At 42.3% G+C, this 15,684-nt stretch overlaps 1 protein-coding gene across 1 annotated transcript in view; it reads right to left on the bottom strand.

The window, feature by feature from the left end:
- Window positions 1-15,684, bottom strand: part of cntnap2b (contactin associated protein 2b) — a 64,787-nt gene extending 49,103 nt beyond the window's left edge. Inside the window, exons 1-6 of the mRNA XM_080033600.1 lie at window positions 15,568-15,684; window positions 7,847-7,957; window positions 2,949-3,142; window positions 2,457-2,604; window positions 1,653-1,856; window positions 1,157-1,341 (exon numbers count right to left, since the gene is read on the bottom strand). Of these exons, the coding sequence (XP_079889726.1) occupies window positions 1,157-1,341; window positions 1,653-1,856; window positions 2,457-2,604; window positions 2,949-3,142; window positions 7,847-7,957; window positions 15,568-15,649 (924 nt within the window). The 5' untranslated portion in view covers window positions 15,650-15,684. The remainder of the gene's footprint in view (window positions 1-1,156; window positions 1,342-1,652; window positions 1,857-2,456; window positions 2,605-2,948; window positions 3,143-7,846; window positions 7,958-15,567) is intronic.

The following is a 15,684-nucleotide window of genomic DNA, read 5'->3' as shown; positions in this document are numbered from 1 at the left end:
AAAAGAAAGTAGTTTTGATTTATGATGATAGAATTATTTAATACTAACAATAACATGATGAGAAAATATTTTTGTAAACTGAATGTTTAAAAAACCACTCTTTCATTATACTGCATAGTGCACCTTTAAGTGTCATGAGATACTTTGACTAGATATTACACCAAAATTCTATATGTAAGATTTTAACCTTTTGAGCAGAGAGGCTCATAGAACCATACAGTCACTGTGGGGCAGAGAGAGGGTCTACCTCATAGAACCATATGCCTCGTTTCCACCAATTAGAGCGGGTCGGGTTGGAGCGGCTCAGAGTGGGACAGCTCGCTTTAAAGAATCTCGGTGGTGTTTCCACCGCCGACCCTACCCTTACTGGTAGGGCAGGGTTTAGGCTGGACTGCGATAGCCGCCGCCAGAATATGGTTCAAACTATCGGGCTGTGGAACAACTGTGGTCAAGCCAGCGGTCTCTCGTTTTTGCTTGGTCAACCCAGCCGCTTCTTTATTTATTCCCCCCGTGTTGTTGTGTGTGTTACGCTGGTAAATGCAGAGAAACGGCTCTGTCCAAGCCTACAGAGACAGCGAGCGAACAGTGCTGGCTGCGGCAGCTACGTGACATCGTAGCAATGGGACACAGTGTAGCCCCCTGATTAATTTAATTACGAGGAAAAACACCACACAATAAACAGTGCTGCGCTCACATTTTTCGCCCAAACACAAGACTCTCTTCACTCTTGCCGAGGTGACTACACATGGCGGAAATTATTCTGTCGACCAATCAACGGACGGCAGTGTGTAGCTCCACCTTTTCGGCACTCTTTCAGGGGGCTGGTACCCCAACGGAGGAGTACCGAAAATGGGAGCGGCTTAGAGCGGTTAGGTGAGCTTATATCTGTACCCTACCCAACTTTTGGCAAATGGAAAGCCAAAATAAACGCTCCGACCCGACCCGCTGTACTCGATGGAAACGAGGCAATACAGTCACTGTGGAGCAGAGAGGGGGTCTACAGTCAGTGTGGGGCAGAGTTTACCTCATAGAACCATACAGTCAGTTTGGGGCAGAGAGGGTCTTTACCTCATAGAACCATACAGTCAGTGTGGGGCAGAGAGGGTCTTTACCTCATAGAACCATACAGTCAGTGTGGGGCAGAGAGGGTCTTTACCTCATAGTCCAGGTCCAGGTGGTCAAACTCTCCATTGGTCCTGAACTGCTGCGTGTGCTGGTCCAGCGTGAAGTTGACGTTCCTACGGAAACGCTCTATGACAACAGAGTGCCAGTGGTCATCATCCAATAGGCTGCCACTGGTCACTGAGGTGTGACCCTGGATGGAACTGTACTGGTTACTGCCTGCAGATGTCACACACACACACGCACACATGCACACAGACATGCACACATGCCATACACACACACACATACACAAACACACACACACGCGCGCACACACAAGTAAACACGTGGGCAAACGCACACACATGCGCACACACACGCACACACACACATGCACACACACGTTAACGCACACGAGAACACATGCACACACACACGCACACAAACAGGTTGTTGATGATTCACTTCTGTCAGCAGAATAGAATACACTTTAACTTCTTCTATCATCTGTGGATACAGTGGTGTAGTTGTTCCTTATGGAAGGCTACCTAGGTTGATGCTGAGCTTGAGCCTGGCCCTGCGGAGCTCCAGGGACAGGTAGTCTCCCTGCTGGCCCTCCCCATGGAGGAGCACCCCATAGCCAGCCGTGCTTTTAAACTTCAGAGAGATCACATCCTTGGCTATCTTCATCTTCTTACTCCTGAAGCGGTAAGGGATGATGCCGTGGCCATCAAAACTTATTACATCCGCCCCTGGAAGACAAAGCAATATCTTTACTGCCAGGAAAACCCATCTGGGATCAAAGAGCACAGGATCACAGTGGACAAGTCAACGTTGCCAAATGTCTTGTGTGTGTGTGTGTGTGTGTGTGTGTGTGTGTGTGTGTGTGTGTGTGTGTGTGTGTGTGTGTGTGTGTGTGTGTGTGTGTGTGTGTGTGTGTGTGTGTGTGTGTGTGTGTGTGTGTGTGTGTGTGTGTGTGTGTGTGTGTGTGTGTGTGTGTGTGTGTGTGTGTGTGTGCGCGCGCGTACTTGCGTGTGAGTGCGTGTGCCTGTGTGTGTGTGTCAGTGCTTGTTTCTTATGTGTATTTGTGTGTGAGTGAGGTACAGGTCAGTTTCTGTTTGGAATTCATTCTAATACAGCTCTTTACTGTAACAGTTACAAAGGACTGTTGGTGGACTAATTAGGAATCAACATTTATTTTTATTTTTGTTACCTATTGTACAGATTAAATTCAGGGTGGGTTTTTTTGTTGTAGAAGAACAATAATTTGCTGGAATTACAAGAACAATAGCGCTTGCTGCTGAGTTGAGCGTTGATACTTCAATATTAAAGTGTGTGAGCAGTGTCCTCACAGTGGGAGCAGCCTAGCAGTTCCAGGCGCACTCCTACGCGTCCCTTCCTGCTCCAGTCTACTGGGATCAAGCGCATGTAGCGAGCCAGGACCGAGTGTTGCAGCTCATAGCGGACCATGCCCTCACTGTTCACGTTCCCCTCAAAGGTCTGAAACACGCACATGCACACACACACACACACACACACACACACACACACACACACACACACCAAACAAGCTCAAGGAACTTCAACACACAGTCCGTGTAATGCATAGTCAGTTTCATTTCCAAATCTATAATAGAACATAGGCAACAACAGGCAAGTCCCATTGAGATTGCAAGATCTCTTCTTTTTTTCTCCGAGGGAACCCGGGCAAGATAGCAGAAATACAGTGTTTCAAACTTGCAACCATTAAAACATAAAACGAAATAAAAAGCAACAGACAAAATCCAGAGTCCCTACAGTTTAAGGGACTCTGTTTCAGATGAATGAAACAGATGTTTCCTCACCCAGATGTCTCCATCCTGTAGGTAAGGCCTCCAGTTTGTCTCTGTGTCACTGTAAAGCAGTCTGTACTTGCTGGTCCAATCAGAGCTGCTGTAGCGACCCTGTGTCACTATAGCAACCACCTGCTTCCTAGAACCCAGGTCTACCTGTAACCACTGGTAACGGTCTGTATCCAGGGGCGACCAGCCTCCAGACCCTAGTGTTCATGGGAGATGTAGGAGAGTACAGGGGGAAGGATGGGAGGAACACACAAGGAAAAAGAGCAGGGAAATGGATCTGGAACATTTGGAACAAACTATCAGAAGTGTGTTCAGCTTAGAGCAGTGTTGTGAAGGTACTGTGTGTTTAAGAGACTCCAGGTTCATGGATTCATCACAAAGCGTCTAGGCAGTGGAACTGAATGATTGACAAACTTTGTTTTCTTCAATATCAGAGGAAATACAATACAATTCAAGCCCTTTTACTGACAGTAGGACAGCAGGTCACATACTGTTTAGACATATACTAGGTGTGTTATGAACCTGTAGGTGTTTTGCTCATTATTTCATTATTTCATTTGCAAGTGAATGCTGTTGAAGCAGCAATCCTGAAGATTTAACATTTCTTTATTTCTATTTAATGAGATACATTTCCTGGTTACCACCACACGGTTGTATCATTCTTATTTCAATAGATTCAAATTCAAAAAGTATGTTCAGTATCAGAAGCATTTTTTAAAAAGGTTTTAATCAGCAAGTCTTTTTGATGATCAACTTGATGACAAGTTGGAGACTGCATTCGCAAACGAGTCTCTAAACTGTCTCTAAACGTTCGCGGAGGTCTCAATTTCCTCGCATGAGTCGCAGAGCCGCGCAGTCCTGTCGCATGAATTTTGAACATGTTCAAAGTGTGCGACAAATCTAGTCTCAAAATAGTCTCAGAGTCGTCGCAGGTGTGTCGCACGCGTCGCAAACCCTTCTCAATTTAGTCTCCGCGAGTCAGAAAGTGCGAGATGTGTGACAACTTTGCGAGGGTTTGGTGAGTGTTTGGCGACATATGAAACTAAATTGCGACTGCTTTGAGACAAAAATGAGAGTGACATTCCGTTCGTGCAACACTCGCCAGACGTTCGTGAGACATAAATGCGACCTCCCGGCAAGGACATTCGCAAACGTGTCGTAAGTAGCAACTCAGTGAGACTGCAAGTGAAAATTGTCGCAAATTGGCATATTTTGTCGCAATTTTGTGTCTCCAACTTGTCGCAAACAGTCGCAGCCCAGTGAGATAGGGGCTAACCCTGCACTATTTTGGAAGGCTGTGAATTATAATAAAAATTATTCTAGCACAGTTCCCATTCAGATAAAAATAAATGATCACAATCTAAATGATCAAAAAGAGATTGGTTTAGCTTTTAATAAACATGTAGTAGCTGCTGGTCAACTCTTTCAAAATGTCATAATCTACCGCCTGTCTGTCTGACTCCTCTGTTCACCCTTGACCCTGTTCCCACAAGTGTTGTTGTAGATGCGCTCCTCGCCATCAACCAAGAAGTAAATGGGAGAGGACAATTTGGACCTGTTTTCAATCAAGCCCTCTTGTAATAACCTATATTTTAAATCTTTCCATCTCTTCTGGTATAGTTCCTAAAATTCTGAAGAATCTCACGTAATTCCCTACATAAAGATGGTGACAAAAATCCTAGAATCACAATAAGTTAGTCAGTTAAAATCATTTCTAGCTAGTGCTTCCGTTTGGAGCGTGCTCCAACTTGGTATTAGGGCAGGCCACAGTAGGGCTGGCCCGAATGCCATTTTTCAGGCTTCGAGTATTCGTTGGTTTTTCCGAGCGAATATTCGGATATTCGTTCCAGAAAAACACACCATCAAACCAACATTAATAATGCCAGTGTACTCACTGAAACCGAGTGTGTGAGCCGAGACAGCAAGCTGCGTAGTTTGTTGATGCTTCCTTACTTTTTCCCCGTGGAGGCAACAGCTGTTTTTCGTTCCAAATCAGCTGTCCTCTGCGCCATCATAACCCATGCAGGAGCTTATCAATTCATCCAGGAACATGCATCTTTTCGGCGATTTATAAATCCATACAAAGATCCAATATTGATAGTCTTTTTTGTCCATATTATATCCATTATTGACCACCTATTCCCATGATGCAAGCAAGTCACGGTTGATGATGGCTGATGTAAACAAACAGCTGAGCTAAGCTAACGTTAGCATTACGCCAAGCATAAGCATTACATTTCCTTCTGAAATCGCGCTAATGTTGTGGTAGCCTATAGAGTTATTAGGAACACAATCTATTCTTCCTCCATCTCTCTCTCCCTCCTGCGCTTGGTGCCGCTTTTAGTTTGCCTCACTCTTGTAACATCACGTAGCCTACTACAGCTGATATCACCGGTTGCGCAAAGGGCAGCGGCCAACTAGGTCAAAGTTCAAATAATTCGATAATATATTTTAAATGAACGTCTAATTTGTATTTTACAATTGTTTTATAACTTGTGTATCCAAATATTGTTTGCTGACAAAATATACTGCAGTTTGAGCTACCTTTGCAAAAAAAATTTAAAAAAAAAAAAATTTGAAAAGAAAATTTAAAAAAAAACGAATAAACCGAATACTGAATTGAGCTCCGAATACTAATTTAACAAACGAATACTCGGATATTTGAATAATTCGGGCCAGTCCTAGGCCACAGTACTGCGTTTTGTGAATTGCGGACTTGGATACTAACATTAGCTCTGCTGCTAGACATCTTATGTGCAGCACCCAAATTTATATGTCCATCGAGGCAAAATTGAGGCAGTTTTCATGTCTGTCCTTAATTACGGTGATGTGATTACCGGCATGCATCACATTCATGTCTTAAACTCCTGGACTCTGTTTTTCACTCTGCTTTAAGGTTCATCACAGGAGATGCTTATGACACACTTATAAATGTTGGGTGGTCCTCCCTTAAAGAAAGACGTGACGCACATTGGCATATTTTTAGCCCTGACCAGGAAGCTACCATACTATTTGACTGCAATGCTGCACATTTCAGATGGGCTTTATCAGACCCAGAACTGTCCAATGAGATAAAGAATATTCACTTATGCTCAAGCTTCCCCATCAGCCGCTCGTTCAGGGAATTCTAATTTTTTCAGATTGTTCTATGGCAATGATGACAGTAGCTGCAGTGGCTTACTTGAAGATCGTGGACACAGGCATGATGAAAGAGTGAGTGCTGGCAAACAAGCATTCATGTCCAGGGGCCGGTTTCCCGAAGCCTTCTTAGAGCCTTCTTAACGCCACGTCATTCGTAACCCCTACGTAGAGTTCCTACTTAACATTTCGCCTGTTTTCCGAAACGTTCTTTGCTACGAATCTCTTTCGTACGTCATACGTTGGTAAGGTTGGTCTGGAACGCCCTCAGAGCCTTCTTAGCTCTACCGTAGGGATGTTTCAGCTCTCACTGGTGTCATTAAACTAATAAATCTGACTGTATTTCATATCAAACGGACACAGCGATGACTGTATTTAATAACAAACTGTTAAAAACGATCCAACTGTATATAGTGTATCACGTATATTTAAAGTAGGCTAAGCGCTCTGAGTGAGAGAAGAGCGCTATATAAATAGAATTTATTATTATTATTATTATTATTATTTGATATTTTAGCAGACTACCATTCACTCTGATTCACAAAGTGTTCAAACTATATGAACAAGTATGTTTTAGTAATCTAACTGACTAGACAATCAGCATTAACTAAATGGATGCAATGTCCGCCAATATGAAAATACTTTATACGTGATATACATTCGGATCGTTTTTATCAGTTTGATATTTAATACAGTCATCGCTGTGTCCCTTTGATATGAAATACAGTCAGATTTATGAGTTTAATGACACAAGTGAAAGTCCCTGCGATCGCTGTGGCATCGCCAGAGATACAGACCCCCACATATCATTCCGTTAAAGCACCATGCGTAAAACAGACATGAGTGACATCTCTGTTGCTCATGTAACTGCCACATTGCCAGTGTTGTGTTTCACCAATTGTTTAAAGTAATTCATGAAGAAAATAAGTGCAGGAAACAATCTTAACTTTAATCTCCTCCGCTGTTTCTATATTTTCTATATCTTTTTTAAAATCAGTATAGACTTTGGTAGTATGTTCGAACATGGTTAACACTAGAACCTTTTTATTGATATAGGCTTTTGGCGATATTATATCTACTTTCAGTTTCATTACTGAGTCGCTACGAAACGTGATTAGTGTTCTTAAAAGATACTTCGATTATAAAACAAGTGGTCCAAAACTCATAAATGAGTTTAATCAAACTCATTTATGACTTTATATTACACTAGAAATGCACGGGTAGATTTGATTATGCAGCCTATAAAGACAACGCCTAGAAGGATTTCTAGCAATCTTTTATTCGCAATGACTGCGATACGTTTTATAATATAGTGCTGTCATGCACCTGCGCATGAAATGTAAACTCGAACTCTGAGCAATCGATTTCAGCACTTTCTTTCTGGACAGCGCCGTCTACGAACAATGTAAGGAGTGTTTCTCCTAAGAGACCGTTTGGGAACCATGACTACAGAGGTAAACAACTTTGGTAAGTCATAACGTAGGAGTCTTCGTAGCGTGCTAAGGGAGGACGTTATCGGGAAACCAGGCCCAGAAGAATATAAACCCTACCCATAAAGAAGAGGACCCTCCCTATCTATTCACATGTGTTACTATTTGCATTGCATGTTTAAAGAAATACATATTAACCTAAATCACATGCAATGCAACAGCTACAAGTAGTATTCATGTCTAATCAGTATACAAACCAACACTATTTAGAATATGAACATAACAGTACATAAGAGCATGAAGTATACAGTATGTGTAATTACTAAGGCATACCTTGTTTCCTATTGAGCTTGGCATACCCAGCTTCATATCCCTGGGAATACGCTGACGAACTGGTGAAGGAGCTGAAGGGGAGAGGAGTGGCCAAGCTGTCCTCACAACTCCCTGAACCAAAGACACAAAAACACACACACACACACACACACACACACACACACATCAGCAGTAATTCAGTCAGTCTGCAGAAGTCCAGTGATTTGAGCCCTGACTGTTGACCACCAGCAGGTCAAGATTTTAAACGCCTCATATACTTATTGAACAAATGAACTAAAGAGCGGCAAAACCTTAAGTGTTAATTTGCAAATGTTAGCATACACTGATGTAAGATGGTGAAAATCCCCCTTTAAATACCATGGAAAGTGACAAATGAAATACCACAACGTCCTGTCACAAAAAAAAAATATGCTACAGCATACTATATGCCTTCTTGTCAGACTAAGAAAATGGTCTTTGATGATGGACTTCAGTCTCTTTCTTCTGCCTTCTCCTGTATCATCTGCAACATGGCGCCCCCTCTTTTACCCAGTTTATTTTGCTACAGAAGCTGTAGTTTGTATTCAGAAATAAGACTTTTTGTGCTTGGTGACATTGTGAAAAGCCATGCCTGGATTAAGCTAGGCTCTGATGTTGGTTTATAAAGCACTAAATGGTTTAGGGCCAAAATACATTACTGATATGCTGATAAGTTATGAACCGTCCAGAGCCCTTAGGTCGTCTGGGACAGGTCTACTTACAGTCCCTAGAGTTAGGACTAAACGAGGAGAAGCAGCTTTTAGTTTTTATGCACCAACAATCTGGAACAAACTCCCAGAGAACTTGAGGTCTGCTGCAACTCTCAGTTCTTTTAAATCGAGTCTGAAGACTTTTTTGTTTCCTTTTTAACTTGCAATTTTCATTATATTTACTTCTTTTATTATGTTTTTAAATCGAGTTTTAATTTTTAATTTTTTTTTTTTTTTTGCTTCTTTTATTCGCTTTTAAATGTTTTATAATGTGTTTTATGTATTCTAATCTTGCCCCTGTAAAGCACTTTGAGTGGCCTTGTGTCTGAATTGTGCTATATAAATAAACTTGCCTTGCCTTGCCTTGCCTTGCCTTGCCTTGCCTTGCCTTGCCTTGCCTTGCCTAGGCTAGATCATAGCTGGAGTTTGGTTGGGGGAGGGGAGGGGAGGGGACCAGCAGTGTGTGTGTGTGTGTGTGTGTGTGTGTGTGTGTGTGTGTGTGTGTGTGTGTGTGTGTGTGTGTGTGTGTGTGTGTGTGTGTGTGTGTGTGTGTGTGTGTGTGTGTGTGTGTGTATGACAGGTGCGGGGCATGGTAATGAGCTTCTTCATATGCATTACAAAACACCAAGCCACGCATAAGCAGTTCTAAGGAACAAGGGATTATGTTCTTGACAGAGAACCAGGAAAATGACCTCAACAGTGTAGAGCTGCGGAACATATGTTCTATTTATATTGTGTTATCTGTATATGAACAGTTTGTGAGTATGTTTATTCAATTTAAAAAATCTAATTTAAAAAAGGGTTGAGGCAGGAGTTAGTTTAGATTTGATTTGATATTGATATATCAAAATGACATTGGATAAACCATGCATTGTTTAAGTGTTTTAGCAAACATGTCCTGTCCACAAGAAGCTTTCTTTAAAGAAAACAATCGAAGATAGACAGAAAAACAACCAAATGGGAAGAAATAACAAAGAGAAAATAAAATAATAGAATATAGAATATTAAACTGATAAAACAGCATCAATATAATCAGTCAATTACGTACATGAACTTTAAAGCAAAGGCAGCATGATCAAAACAATTAACCAGTAAGTTATTCACTGAGTCATTTATACATCGTAAATAACAATGGACTAAGTGCATGCGGTACACCCATGCTGCTGGCACACAGATGGGACTTCACCTCATTGACCCTAACACATTGCTGTCCCCCCCCCCCCCCCCCCAGGTAAGATTTAAAGGCGTTTAGGTCCAAGAACACTGCCCAGACAACGTTTCCTTTGTCCTTTAATATTTTCACGCAAAAAGCAAACAAGTATTCTTGTCTGAACCCAAACTGCTGTGGATGAAGCAATTGGTTATACTCTAAACGTTCCATTAGTTGCTCAGCTACGATCTTCTCCAGAACTTTCAGGACAACAGGCAATATTGATGCACTTGTATCATGCACATTGATGCAAGTTCAGTATGAGTAAAGGGGGCCCAATGACTGGACCTTTTCAGGGGCCCAGTCATTTGTCTGGGCAGGCCTGGTTGTTTATGCGATTGTCACGTTCATCGCACTAGAACCTCACCTATTCAAATATTACTGTATAAAACCCCTGTCTACAAATATGCAAATTAGGCGATGACGTCATCTGGCGACTTCTAGCGACTTTTTGGACAGCCAATAGCTACTTTCCTTGCTGACGAGTTGGCAACACTGGGCAAGAGTGAAGAGAGTCTTGTGTTTAGCGAAAAATGTCGGCGCAGCACTCTGTTTGTTGTGTAGTGCTTTTCCTCTCCATCAAATTAATCAGTGGGCTACACTGTGTCTCGCTGCTACGATGACTCCATAGCTGCCGCAGCCAGTGCTGTTCGCTCAGCCGTCTCTGTGCATTTACCGGCGTTATAAGCTCACAGCACGGGGGGAATATAGGAGCGGCCACACAGAAAGTGTGATAATGCGCGACAAGTTTTAACCGCCGTCCGACCTCTGCTATTAGCAGCGCGAGCGGTGGCTGTTCCAAAATAGCAGTCTACACTGACGGACCTCTAAAGGCTACACTGTGTCCCGCTGCTACGATGACACCATAATCACGCAGCTGCCGCGGCCAGCGCTGTTCGCTCACTGTGCCTGTCGGCTTGCACCGAGCCGTCTCTGTGCATTAACCGGCTCGCAACACAGAGCGGCCACACAAAGTGTGAAAAGTTTTAACCGCCGTCCGACCGCTGCGGCTGCTCCAAAACAGTAGTCTATCGTATCGTCTTTTGCGGTAGTTGCACCTTATGAAAAACAATCAAAAAGAAGCAAAGCTACAGTATAACATACAGCCAGGTAGCTGTTCAGTTCAGCCTCATTAGCCTGCTGGTCTGTGAGACCATGTAGCTACAGCATGAGCATCTCCCCTATGATGTGCTCTGACATTCATCAAGCATCTGAGCCACAGCTCTACAAACATTTAAGGGGCACTATATCATTTACATGAAAACAGCAAACGCACACATGAAACCGCAAGTTTTTGAGATCCCCTCCCAGGGAGGATTTTTTGGAAAACACAACGGTTTTGGTTTCTTGTAAACACCGAAACCATTTTCCCTGGTAACGCTGACGTCACGGCTCCAACCTCACACATGCGTAGTCTATAACATTTGCTGTCAAAATACCCACAAGCGAGTTATAAAGTTAGAAGACAACATGAACGGTGTCTCCACGGCACCATCACCCCCGCCACTTAGGCTGGGGAAAGATTTGTGCTCTGCCTCGAAATATCGATATATCGCGATACTTAGTTTCGCGATATCAGTATCGATTTTTATAACAAAAAATCGATATTTTTTTATTAATTTTTTATGATTTTCTTTTATTTTTTATTTATTTTTTGCTTTTCACGGCTTTATGGACAGTGCAGAGAGACAGATATGAAATGGGGCAGAGAAAGAATGAAATGCACAGAACAACCATGGGTCAGATTCAAACCCATGTCTGCTGTCAGGCCTGAGCCTCTAGGATACTGACTATTGAAGTTAGATCAGTTTTGTTTATAAGAATACTTAAAGGTCACATATTATGCTAAATGCACTTTTTAAATGTGTTCCAACATATCCATGGGTCCACGGTGTGCCTAGAGACTGCCAAAATATCAAAAAAAAATAACTATCTCTCCTTTTCTCACTCTCCCCCTTTCTGAAACCCCCACCCCTCCCCCCCAATATACTCCGTTCAGAATTCTCGCGGTTTATGACGTCATAAACTGCACAGCCACATCCCCATATTTTCTTTATGTCCATGCTTCTCCCCCACATTAGCAGTAGTCTATGATAACCCCACCCCCCCATTTCTTATTGGTCCACGGCCCCGAGCGACAGCCATGTTGCTTTCCCCGCTAAGCAACAAGATGCCCATAGTACAGCCTGAATGTTACATACTCCACTAATTTATCTTAACCACAGCAGTCTATGCCTCGTTTTTAATAGCACAACGGATAGGAAGCTACCTGTGCTTTTTTTTAAACGGTGAAACTAAAATAATAGTTTTTATTGGTAGTTTTGCCTGACTGGTGTATAGCTATTAGCTTTGGGACAAGCAACCAGCTTTTGCTCATAACACGCTGTTTATATTCCCAACAGCAGTCTGAAAATGACTCGTTTTTAACATGACAAAGGATGGGAAGATATTCCTGTTGAAATCACACTTTGAAGCTACTGTTTTCACTGGTTTAAATCGTCTGAGTCTTATTTTTAGCGTTAGCACCCATGTAGCTTCGGTTGTAGCACCAAGTTTTGCTCCTAATACACTAACTTAGCTTTCCCCTTGCAGTCTAATAATGACTCGTTTTTAACATGACAAAGGATGGGAAGATATTCATGTAGAAATCAAACTTTGAAGCTACTGTTTTCACTGGTTTTAATCATGTCAGGTCATGTCAAATTGTTCAAAGTATGGCTTAGCTCCGGGTAAACACTGTGTTCGCAGTCACGCAGTGTCTCTCTAGTATCGCGAGAGCACGGCAGAGATGGTGGGAGAGCCCCATGGCCAGATAAAGAAAGCCCGGCAGAGAGGTGGGAGGGGCCAGCCAGATCGCACAAATATAGGTCATCCTGAGACCAGAGGACAATCAGGGTATAGAGGCTTGCTACAATAAATGATCTGAATGGGTTTTTCAGCAAACATCTAAAAAAATAAGTATTAGAGACTACTTAGACCATATAAAATTAACAGCAAAGTGCATAATATGTGAGCTTTAAGATTCACTGTGTCACAAAAGCACACTGATGTGTTTTCATTTTCATTGTGTCCTGTACGGTTAGTACAAGCAGGGCTGTAAACTAACTTTTTGGCTCACCTGCCAAGGGGACCGGTAGATGAAAGAATCTACCGGCCAAGTACATTTTTTACCGGCCAAATAATAAATTGACTCTTTTTGTTGCATATACATCTGTTTCAGTACTTTTCATTGAGATAACAGTATTATATAGCAGTACATGCTTAGAAAAGAGGCCAAAGTAATATTTAGAAATACATTTTAATATTATATTAATTTAGTTTAATTAATTTCATTTCAAACATTGCACATTTAAAACTTTAACAGTGCAAAACTGTGACAAAGGAAACACTCATTACTTATTACTCATCAGAACTAAAAATGGGACCAATCCGATCCAGTATCTATTTAGAGCTCCTCTATCTCTGCTGACTCCTCTGTAAGGAAAATTGTTATTGGCCCAAAAGTAACTATTCTGAAATTACAAATTAAATAGGCCTATTTACATATTTACATAACAGCACAATATATTTTCAATATATTGTGCTGTTATGTTTGACAAGGCAACTTGTTTATGGAATATCGCAATATATCATGATATATCAAGATACGCAATATATCGTGATATATCGTGATCAGGGTGGGAAATTAGCACCCGCCACCCACCAATGGCGGGTATTTTTTCAAATTGGCGGGTGACTTTGCCATGTCTACCCGCCACAGTGGCGGGTGGATTTTTTCAAAATATACTACAACGTGTTCACGGTTTCAAGCACTGTGTACAGAAACATAGAAGCTCTCCCGGGCTTTGGGCTTTGCCTTGGAGCATTAGTTTACGTCACACAAACGTGGCAGCCGCCCATTGGTGTACAGGTGTATGACCTAACCAACCAAACCTTTGATTGGTCCAAGACTCTCCCAGAGCATCATGGGAAATCATTTGCCGCGAGCATCGAAGCTAACCTTCTTAATACATCCATGCAGTGTTGCCAACTTAGCGATTTTGTCGCTATATTTAGCTACTTTTCAGCCCCCCTGGCGACTTTTTTTTCAAAACAGCGACAAGCGACAAATCTAGCTTTTTTTCTGGTGTAATTGGTGACTTTTTCGCCGAAGCAAATATCACTTTTAACGCTTCTCAACGAGCAGCGGGAGCCTCCCGGTCCTCGCGCAGCAGCCCCTCCCAGCTGCGGTCAGAGCAGGAGATACACCTCTCCGCTCGTGTTCCGTTAGCATCACTATTAGCAGTTAGCAGCTTTTCCCACCTCTTCTACAGTCTACGAGTAGTGCAATTCAAAATGTTATGCAGTGCTTGAAAAAGGTGGCAGGTAAAAAATAAAAGTGACTGGTAAAATTTGGCATCCACCCGCCACTGTGGCAGGTGGGCAAAAAAGTTAATTTCCCACCCTGATCGTGATCGTATCGTGACCAGTGTATCGTGATACGTATCGTATCGCGAAGTCCTTGACAATACCCAGCCCTAATCAGCGCGCAGCGGTTAAGTTAGGCTACTGTTCAACAAAAGGAGCATTAAGGCTACGGCTTTACAGTAAAAGCATTTCACTGGCTAAACATTAATAGCATTTCACTGGACACACGTGAGTTGACTTTTATTTTGAAGTACGCCTAACAGTTTCGCGGAGCGAAACTACGGCGCTGGTGTGGAAGCTTGTATTGACTCTGTATACGTTCGTTAATTAACGAATTAATCGCACAAATAAAACGCGCCCGCTGTGCAAAGGCCTTTAGGCTATAGTTTATAAAAACATAAAACATTTTTTGGTTTAATTAATGTCCTACTATAAAAGAGAAAAATACTATAAGATTGGGGTAAACGTAACCACCCTTATTGCTTTACATTTTGAACCAATATTAAGATTAAAAATAACATTATAATGGGAAAAAGTAACCACCATTATGGTTAATCTATCCACCAACATGTAGGCAATATGACATAGTTCCATTACAGTCTGATTGGTGATCCAGTGGTGTTTATGTACCGTAATCCGTAGGTGCAACATAGACACAGTAGGCTACTGGTTAAGACCATAGTATAATAAAAGACAAATGACCCAAATTGGATTAAAATTGACCCAGGGTTTTTTTTTTTTTTTTACTAATCATTTTGTTAAACGTCAGAAATTAACATTAACTGCTGTAGGTTGAACCGATTTGACACTTTTAAAAGTTATTTGTTAAGGGTGGGACTGCAGTCTCAATTTTGAAGGTCCACATCTTTCTAGCTCCACACTTCTAGACTGTTAAGCGGAGAGACAGTTAAAAGGTGTCAATCCTAAACAAGGGTCAGGATAACCCTGATTGGCCTTTGTTCTGTGCTATTGGCACTGGATAATGGACCATCTTTGAGCTGTTGTTGCTTTGGTTGACTTGAAGCAATTGAGAACACAAAGTGTGCCTGACTTCATTCCACCTGAGCAGACAGTGTGATGCTGGCTTTAGTTAAAACCATGAGATAGTGTGAGTGTGTGTCCTTAGAATACAATACAGTAGGCTACAAACCCAGCCCTGCTGATCATCCACATCTTAGACTACTGTACACAGAGCTGCTGCAAACCGAATCAGCCAAGGTGTGTGTGTGTGTGTGTGTGTGTGTGTGTGTGTGTGTGTGTGTGTGTGTGTGTGTGTGTGTGTGTGTGTGTGTGTGTGTGTGTGTGTGTGTGTGTGTGTGTGCGTGTGTGTGTGTGTGTGTGTGTGTGTGTGTGTGTGTGTGTGTTAGCCTACTTACGGGATGCTGAGGATGCAGCGCTGGATGTGCTAATGATGCTACATAGGACTGGTAACAACAAGAGCATCGTCACATCAGACATGTTGACGGTGAATCCACACCGTCCGCCTCAGAGAC

Source organism: Ammodytes marinus (genome assembly GCF_949987685.1).
Source record: "Ammodytes marinus genome assembly, chromosome: 9".
Classification (NCBI taxonomy): Eukaryota; Metazoa; Chordata; class Actinopteri; order Uranoscopiformes; family Ammodytidae; genus Ammodytes; species Ammodytes marinus.
The sequence above is the reverse complement of the archived record's forward strand: the minus strand, read 5'-3'. Positions and strand labels throughout refer to the sequence as shown.